Source organism: Pongo pygmaeus, chromosome 1, assembly GCF_028885625.2.
Source record: "Pongo pygmaeus isolate AG05252 chromosome 1, NHGRI_mPonPyg2-v2.0_pri, whole genome shotgun sequence".
Lineage (NCBI taxonomy): Eukaryota > Metazoa > Chordata > Mammalia > Primates > Hominidae > Pongo > Pongo pygmaeus.
The window spans coordinates 47173314-47182500 of NC_072373.2; the positions used below are offsets into that span (position 1 = coordinate 47173314).

General features: G+C 48.2%; 1 protein-coding gene across 3 annotated transcripts in view; it reads right to left on the reverse strand.

Moving 5' to 3' along the window:
* Positions 1–6323: 6323 nt before the first annotated feature.
* The window catches only part of LGR6 (leucine rich repeat containing G protein-coupled receptor 6), a 129018-nt gene continuing 126154 nt past the window's right edge, over positions 6324–9187 (reverse strand). For all 3 annotated transcript variants that reach the window (XM_054462093.2, XM_054462121.2, XM_054462130.2), the window contains one exon: positions 6324–8136. In XM_054462093.2, coding sequence (XP_054318068.1) covers positions 6881–8136 — 1256 coding nt within the window. In that variant the 3' untranslated portion in view covers positions 6324–6880. The remainder of the gene's footprint in view (positions 8137–9187) is intronic.

Below are 9187 nucleotides of genomic sequence, written 5' to 3' on the forward strand. Positions count from 1 at the left end.
TCTGGGTTATATTCCCACCTCTGGAACCTGGCCTGGAGTCAACCCCACCTGAAAGGTACGCAGTAGAGAGCAGTGGAGGTAGTTGCCTGAAGAAGGTCAAATTGATGTTACCAGAAGAAAGGAAGTGGCCATTTCCTTTCTTCTAAAGGAACAGATGCCCTGGGCAAAGGGCTACGGGCTATTCCTAACCTGAAGGAATAAGTAACTATGATGGTGGAATTTCAACCTCTGTGGTAGCCAGGGAAGAAGCTGTTATAAAGTAGAGGGTCCAGGAACTTGGTAGCCTTCAAATCTCACCATATAAATATCTGCCCGTTCTCGGATCACGAGGTCAAGAGATCGAGACTATCCTGGCAAACACGGTGAAACCCCGTCTCTGCTAAAAATACAAAAAAAAATTAGCTGGGCGTGGTGGTGGGTGCCTGTAGTCCCAGCTACTCGTGAGGCCGAGGCAGGAGAAAGGCGTGAACCCGGGGGGTGGAGCTTTCAGTGAGCCGAGATCGTGCCACTGCACTCCAGCCTGGGAGACAGCGAGACTCCGTCTCAAAAAAATAATAATAAAATAAATAAATAAATAAATAAATACCGGCCCATTCTGCGTTATTTACATCGTTATTTACATCTCCTGGCCAGATGGCCCCTTTAGGTTGGAAAACAGAATCCTAATGGATGTACTTGGATATATTAATTTCTTTTCTTTTTTTTTTTTTTTTTTTGAGACAGGGTCTGGCTCTTGCCCAGGCTGGAGTGCAGTGGCATGATCTCTGCTTACTGCAACCTCCCAGGCCTCCCACTTCAGCCTCCTCAGTAGCTGAGACTACAGGTGCATGCCACGATGCCCAGCTAATTTTTGTATTTTTTTTTTTTTTAAGAAATGGGGTTTCGCCATGTTGCCCTGGCTGGTCTTGAATTCCCAAGCTCAAGCAATCTGCCCACCTTGGCCGTCCAAACTGCTGGGATTACACGCATGAGCCGCCATGCCCAGCCTATTAATTTCTTAATACTTTTTTCAAAAGAAATTAATTGAGCACCTTTTTTTTTTTTTTTTGTGCTAGACCTCATGAAAAGGATTGAAGTTACAACAGTGAATGAGACCAGCATGATCTCTGCTCTCATGGAACTTTCCTGCTGTGCCTACTGCCCATTCTGAGAAAAGTAGCCCTGCCCACAGCCCTTGCACAAGGGAAGCCCTGAGCAGTTATATTTTGTCCAATATGACCCCACACAAACATACCCATTCACACAGTACAATTTAGTGAACCAGGACACATTCCTGGCCTAAGAGTGATCAACCCACCTGTTGGCCATTAACCTATGATTTGGCCTATCGTAGAAAAGGAAGTTTGGCTAGTTCGGTTCTCTCTCAATCTTTCAGGACATTACCCTTGGAAATTTAAAAAGGAAAACAACAAGGAAATTAGCCCAGGAACTGAAAGCTGAAAGGATGCATCCAGAGACCTTGAGGAAGGACAGGGATCATAGTGAGGTACACAGAAGCAGAAGTTACCCATAAACACAGGCTATGAGTCAAAGGAAACAATTCATTTATGCGATAAATAATCATACCTTTTCTTTACCCCATTGCTAGGCCAAAAGAATTACTCTGCCTCCCTTATTGCTTCGCATGTATCCTCTGAAAAATTATTCTTTTGACCCAGCATTTCTACTTCTAGGAATTTATCTTACAGATATATTTACTTACACAGGTGCTAAATTGCATTCATGCAAGGTTACTTGTTAAAGTATTGTTTATAAGAGCAAAAGAGTAAGCAACCCAAATGTCCATCAGAAGGGGAATAAGATGAAATCATGATACATCTACATAATGGGCTATAACCTGCTTCAAAAATGTTAGAATGCTTTCTTTACTGATGTGGAAACATCTTTGAGCTATATTACAGGTTAAAAAAGCAGAAGTAGAACTGTGGTGTGCTACTTTGGGTAAAAAAGAAAAATAAGCATATATATGCATCTTGCTAGTATATATATTTTCAAAACTCTGGAAGGATATATAAGAAACTAATAACAGTGGTAACCAATGAGGGCTTGGGAAGAGAGCCAGTAGGGACGGAGATGGGAGGGAAACTGTTAAGAATGTGTTATTTGAACCACGTGAATGTATTACTTATTCAAAGATTAAATTTATGAAAAGCTTTTTAAACAAAAGGGGTGGGTGGCGGCAGCTGATTGTGGTTGAGAAGCAGCTAGATATAAAAACAGGCCTCCAGAGAGCAGCTGAACCGGCTAATTGTGGGCACCACAGAGAATAATCACAGACTAAATTCAGAATGGCCTGTAGTTTCAGGTACTACAAGGCCCAGTCTTACTGTTCTTTTTGGCCTTGGATTTATTTGCTGAGATTCTGCTTCTCTTATTGCTTCACATGGATCCTCTCAAGAAACACGTACTTACTTGAGTTAACACCTGAGTTTCTGTCTCTTAATCCAGTCTAAGAAGAACAGCTGAAGAAATGGTCTTCCCTGTAGTTGAGCCAGAAAGATGGAGGGTTTGAAATACTCTGTTTTCAAGAGTGGAGGACAGGTACTCATGAAGGCACCAGTTTTCCACTCAGAAGGGAGTCAGGCATTAGATCAGTAAAGCCCTAATACCATTCTGGGGCTAGCACCTTGGCCCCATGATTGCAAATTTTGTTGAATTCAATCTTCCCTCCCCTGAGAAGGGGCCACCTGGTTGTCTTGAGGGCATCATCCCACTCTGAAGCAAGGCTGGGCCAGGGACAGGGGGGTAAGGATTCCCAAGGCAGAGAGTGCGTGAGAGAGTACACTCAAGGCCAGGAAAGCAAGCTGATTCTTTGGGGTTCACATTATCAGGAAACCCCAGCATTAGGGTTGGGTCTGAGAAGGTGTTCAGGGTCTGAATAATGAAGGCCCAACCTGCTCACTGCTTTATTTTTATTTTTATTTAAAAAAATTTTTTTTTTTGAGATGGAGTCTCGCTCTGTCGCCCAGGCTGGGGTGCAGTGGCGCGATCTCGGCTCACTGCAAGCTCTGCCTCCCAGGCTCATGCCATTCTCCTTCCTCAGCCTCCCGAGTAGCCAGGACTACAGGTTCCTGCCACGATGCCTGGCTAATTTTTTTAAATATTTTTAGTAGAGACGGGGTTTCACCGTGTTAGCCAGGATGGTCTCGATCTTCTGACCTCGTGATCCACCCGCCTCGGCCTCCCAAAGTGCTGGGATTACAGGCGTGAGCCACCGCACCCAGCCCACTGCTTTCTTTAGATTTTTCTATGTCTAATCCAGTGGCAAGCACGCAAAGGGCACTTTGATATAGGTGAGTGGAATGGATTCTGATGCCTCCAAACTTCAACCCTGAGCCTCCTTGGCTGTGCCCTAGGTACCCCAGAACTCAGAAGACAGGTTAAGGAAGAGCCTTGCCACTGATCACTCCTCTCTCAAATACCTCTGGCCACTTCCATGGCCCCATCAGAGGCAGCAGAAAGGAGTTGAGGGACACACATCGTACTTCACTTGTGCTTTATTATACAGAAGAATCCAAATATTTACATCTTGACAATCCTTATACTTCAAGCAACTGGAGAGGGCATGGAACTGAAACCCAGAAGTGATGTGGGAGTGGGGGTGGGTGGGGGGTGGGGGGTGGTGGGTGGGGGGTAGTGGGTGGTGGGTGGTGGGTGGGGGGTGGGAGAGCTTGCTATGAAGCAGAGCAGAGGTAGTTAGATGGTACCAGACAGGATCAAGGGTTCTAGCTACTGTAGTTCTGATGTTGGTTTATGAAATAAGAAGAAATAAAAATAAATAAATAAAAATGTTTAAAAAAGGTTAAAAAGATTTAAAGAAAACATAGAAGAACAAACAAAAAAAACGTTCTAGCACTTCCCATCATTGTCACTCAGGCCTATTTATTGTCAGCTCTTCCTTTTTCCTTTCCCCTACTCTTTAGACCTTTTATTCTTCCTGGAAAGGGAAACTAGAAAGATATCGGAGGCTAGAGGAGGAGAGAGGAAAGCAAGGAGAAAGCCCAGCTAGGGGCTCTGTTCATCCATCGTCTTCAAATCTCAGCTCTGCGTTTTTTGGATTTTACCATTGGTATGTTCAAAGTTGCTTATAAAAACCATTTCTGCCATAAGAGGTTCTCTTCCACAAATCGGTCTGAGATGAGATTGTGGTTGGCACCAGTTGCCAATGCACAGCACACAGAGCACAGGGCAACACACAGCCAGTCAGCAGTTCTCAGCGCTGCCACCACTACAGCCCTCTTGGACAGATTCTTCCCCATGGATACCGTTTTGGAAGATTTTGTCAACCCAACAAAATGCATTAACATGCATTGAATAATTTGTTTTTTGATTTTGTGATCAAAGACATACATAATCTTCTGTGGATCATAATGAAGATAACCAAAGGAATAACATACTGACTTGCTAGAAATTCAGTCAAAATCAAAAAACCAAGAAACTGTACTGCTCAGCTTTATTTCGGGTAAGTGTACATCGACCAGACTTTCTGAATAATGAAAATAGTTCATGGCAAACACCTCCAGTCCCTTCCTCCACACCTCTCCTCTAATGAGAAGGTTCAGCAGATGCTCCTCTGGCCAGCAAATGTCTGGCTCTTTAGAAGCAGATGATAAGGTGACAGTGGTGCTACCCTTGAGCTTGCCGCTAAAAATCACTGGTCCCCTTTTCATAGAAGAGGCCACCTGTAGGGAGCAGTTCCTGTAACTCCTAAACCTCTAACACACGGCCACTGTGCTCCACCTCAACACAGACTCCCTAACTCCAAGGAGAACAATGATCACATGGTGTGGGCAAGAAGTGAGAAGGGATCTGGGGTGACTTTTTACAAGTCAAGGCTCCCAAAAATTGCACAAGTTTTGTCATCCCTGAAGCAAGGAACTCCTTTCCCTGATAAGAGTCACCAATTCTCAGTATCCAAAGTAGAGCAAACTCCTTCCTTTAAGGGCTCTTGATCAGCCCTGGGGAAACTGGGAGAGCAGGGTTCTCAAATAAACAACTGATAAATACACCTGCCATCATTAGCGAGTACCTACACTGAGGCTGGCCTCATGGTAGGACCCTAAGATTCTTCTGGGATTACAAGGTCAGCACATTCTGCTTCAGAGCCTATAAGAGATCAGGCAACTAGTCAGATAAGATTTAGAAATGTAGCAAGTTTCACCCATGGAGCTACCCTACCTACCTCAGCCTAGGTAGCCTTTTTGTCCTGTGTCAGAATTTCCACTAGGCATTGGGGACAGCAGGGAGATAGCAGAGAAGCTAAGCTGCAGAAACTTGAACTACAAAATTAGAAGAAGGGCTTTCTTCAGGTTTGTTGTTTTAATAGTGGAGCCCCTGGGGATAGGGCCTGGCTGACGACCTGCCAGAATTCAGGAAGAAGATTGTTTTCCATCTGGTCTCAGAATTCTAGACTCCTGTCCTCTAGATGTGACTGATGTTAGGGTACCCTAGAGCAAGTCTTGCACTTTGCTGAGTCTTGGATTCTCTTTTTATGTCTCCAAGAATTACCTTTAATGTCTGGAAGGATGCCCCAGCTCTTACCGCTGCACTCTCAGATTGAATGTGTGTGTGTTTGGGGCTGGGTGAGGGGGGCATTCTGGAAATGCTCAGACACTTGGTAAACCACAGGTAGAAAGGTCATGAGGGGAGAGGCAGAAAGGTCAGTGGCCTATCTGAGACACCCAGGGTCCCAGATAACTACAATTTCCTAAAATTCAATATCTACAATTCAAATCTCTCCTGTTTTCTGGCAAAGGCCTCCTTGTCCCAAAGAGTAGGCAGGATCTGGCTTGTCACGGGGTGGCAGGGGCATCTGGTGGAGAAGCATAAGAAGGCAACAAAGACCAGAGGGAACCCAGACAGCCCTGCCAGGATCCAGGAACCCTACTATCCCTCTTGCAGCAGACAAACTTTCACTGGTGCTTGGGCTTGCTGGGGTTGATGGCAGGGTAGTGAGAGAACACACAGGGATCCCTTTCTCCCTGCCCCAACTCAGGGGTCTGAGTCTGGAACCACAATGGCAGGCTTCTCCTCATCCTTCCCAGCATGGGATATGAGAGGTGGGAGGTAAAGTGCTGAGTGTCTCTACTGGTGGATGGAATCATCAGTTACCTCTGGCAGTTCATTCTAGGATCAGGGCTTTCAGGAAGTGATGGCATTTTGTGATGTCACTCGGTAGCACTAGGTGGTACAGAGATGAGCTCCCTGGGAGAGAACAGTGCTAAGTTCTGTCATGTTAATAGATATTCCAGGAAAACCAAATAAGCAGACAAAAACCTGTTACCAAATAATTCAGGGAACTGGGTTAAACAAAGTTCAATAGATTTTACTACTGTAGGACTTATCTCTTTATTACACTAACATGCACTGTGAATCTCTAAGAAAAAGACATCATGTGTAATCTCTTCCAAAGCTTATTTTAATAGGAAGTCTTTATGCATGGCATATGTCAAGATTAATGGTACACGGAACACATTTTGTATCCTATCCATGAGTCACATGGGAAATCACCTTCCAGGCCTTTCTCTGTGAGGTCTCCCTGTCCACTGTGCCCTGATCAACCCTCCACCCCTTCACTGTCTTCACTTCCCTCATTTCCTTTAAGCAGACAAATGTCCAGGTCTCTGGTCCACAGCTTCAGACATGACAAGGAAGACGCCCAGCATGAAGGTGAAGCTGAGGAAGGCCAAGGGAAAGCCAGGCCAAGAGGCACTCGGTGATGGTCACAGGAGAGAGGTGATCAGGGGAGCCAGGGACTGGGCCATCCTGCTATGGATCACACTGCTGAGTTTTGGTTGTATTTGTTTTAGAAGCAGCCATCATTCACCGAGGGGGAGAGAGGAAAGGGAAGAGAGGGGAAGAGAAGAATGGGGAGGGATATTTACACGTGTGAAGCAAAGGCCAAGCCAGAAGGCCGAAAGCTGCCACCCGCTGACGAGCCTCCACCTGCTGGCGTAGATCCCTCTGCCCTCAGCAGCAGTTCTCCATCCATGGAGGGCTGGGGGTTCCCAAAGTGGTTCCCCTCTGGCTCTACACAATGGCTGCCCTCCAGCCTGGGGGCCCCTGGCTGCTGACAGGAGATGAGGGTCACTGAGGGGAAGCCATAGGTCTCCAGCCCAGGGGGCTGGCCAGCTTCAGAAGCTTCCAGAATGAGATCCACATCAGAGAAGGCCACCAGGGCCTGAGTAGAATCGCAGGAGCTCTTCTCCAGCTCCCCAGCCGCAGCATAGTCTAGGGACCCTGAGGCCCCTGCGCGGGGCAGAAGCCGCCGAAGGTCATCCCGGAAGTGGGGGTTGAAGAGCAGGTAGAGCAGCGGGTTGAGGCAGGCAGGCAGGGGTAGCACCACCAGCAGGACAGACTTGACGGCCTCGGGCGTGACAGGGAAGAGGCCCAGCATGGAGGCGAAGCTGAGGAAGGCCACGGGACAGTAGAGGAGCCCGTCTGCGAAGATGAGCCAGGCCACGTGCCTCACCATGGCGCAGTCCCACACGGCCTCAAAGTCGCCCCGCGGCAGGTCACAGTAGAGTTTGATGTAGGCACCGGCCACGACCAGGAAACAGAAGGAGTTCATCATCACTAGGGCCACGGCAAAGCCCAGGGCTGCTGGCTGGCCCTCAGGGGGCGCGTAGGGCAGGCAGAGTGGGGAGGCCCCGTATTCTCCCACTGAGGCCAGGGGCAGCGCGGCGGCCAGCCCTGCCAGCGCCAGGCAGCCCAGGACCCCTGCTCGAACGCTGCCCAGGGAGGGGGTCTTCCCATAGGCCCGGACGCAGGAGACAGAGACGCTGCACTGCACTGCGGCCAGAGTGAGCAGCAGCACCGACGCTTCCGACCCAAGTACTGCCAGGAAGCCAGTGGCCCGGCAGCCCAGCCCCATCTCCCAGCGGGCTCCATACTCAGAGAACTGGCCAAAGGTCAGGGCATCGACTGAGGCTAGAAGGCCACAGGAAATGCCAGTCAAGGTGTTGGCGCCTGCAATCGCACCTACCACAAACTTTACAGGGGGCAGGGGGACAGGCCCGCCAGCGAACACGGTCAGCAGCACCAGTCCATTGCAGAGCACGGAGAGCAACACGATGGCCCACACGGCCAGGCGGATGCCCCAGCTTTCAAAGAGGTACTCACAGGGCTTGAAGGGGCCTGTAGGAGAGAAGATTAGACATTAACCCTGGGCCAGAGGATGGTGGGACCAGGTCTTGAGGACCAAGGTCAGCCTCTGTATTCAGAGAATTTCCAATCAAAAGGAGATGAACGTGGCCCCTGCCCTCGGAAAGCTCCCAGTCTAAGGGAGGCTGACCCAGTTTCTGGCCCCAGAGAACTCCTAGTTGGAGGGTCTCTCACCTTAGAGAACTCCCAGCTGTGGGACATAAATGACCCTTCTTCCGAAGAGCTGCAAGTGGGGTGAACCCTAACCCTCCTCTCAATACACCAGAACATAGAACGCATATAGGCCGGGCATGGTGGCTCACGACTGTAATTCCAGCACTTCTGGAGGCTGAGGCAGATGGATTGTCTGAGGTCAGGAGTTTGAGACCAGCCTGGCCAACAAAGCAAAACCCCATCTGTACTACAAATACAAAAAATTAGCTGGGTGTGGTGGCGCGCACATGTAGTCCAAACTACTTGGGAGGCTGAGGCAGGAGAATCACTTGAACCCGGGGGATGGAGGTTGCAGTGAGCTGAGATTGCTCTATTGCACTCCAGCCTGGGCTACAGAGCAAGACTCTCTCAAAAAAACAACAACAACAAAAAAAACACACATATAAACACACACATGGTACAAATTAATACAGTACAAACCCAGACACTGAGGAAATGTTAAGTGACGGACAGCACTGGAAAGAAAGGAAGGACAGGCTGCCATCAAGGAGTGGAGAGGGTATCAGAATTGGGAAATATGGTGGGTAGGGACAGAGGTGTGAGGGACTGCCCAGACAGTAACCAGTCTATGCCTGAGGCTCTGTTTCTCTCAGTCAGTCTCCAGTGATCCACTAAGTCCTCCACTGACCAAAATATTATACCAGGCTGGCTCTCCCTTGCTCTGTGAGAGGGGTACAGACCACATTGAATATTTGTCAGTCAATCAGTATTTTGGAGGTAAAGTGTCTCAAGTAGAGTAAATCAAAATACAGATGACTTCTGGGGTTTTCCAACCTGGGTCCACACAAGATGCATGAGATCCTGGTGTTTT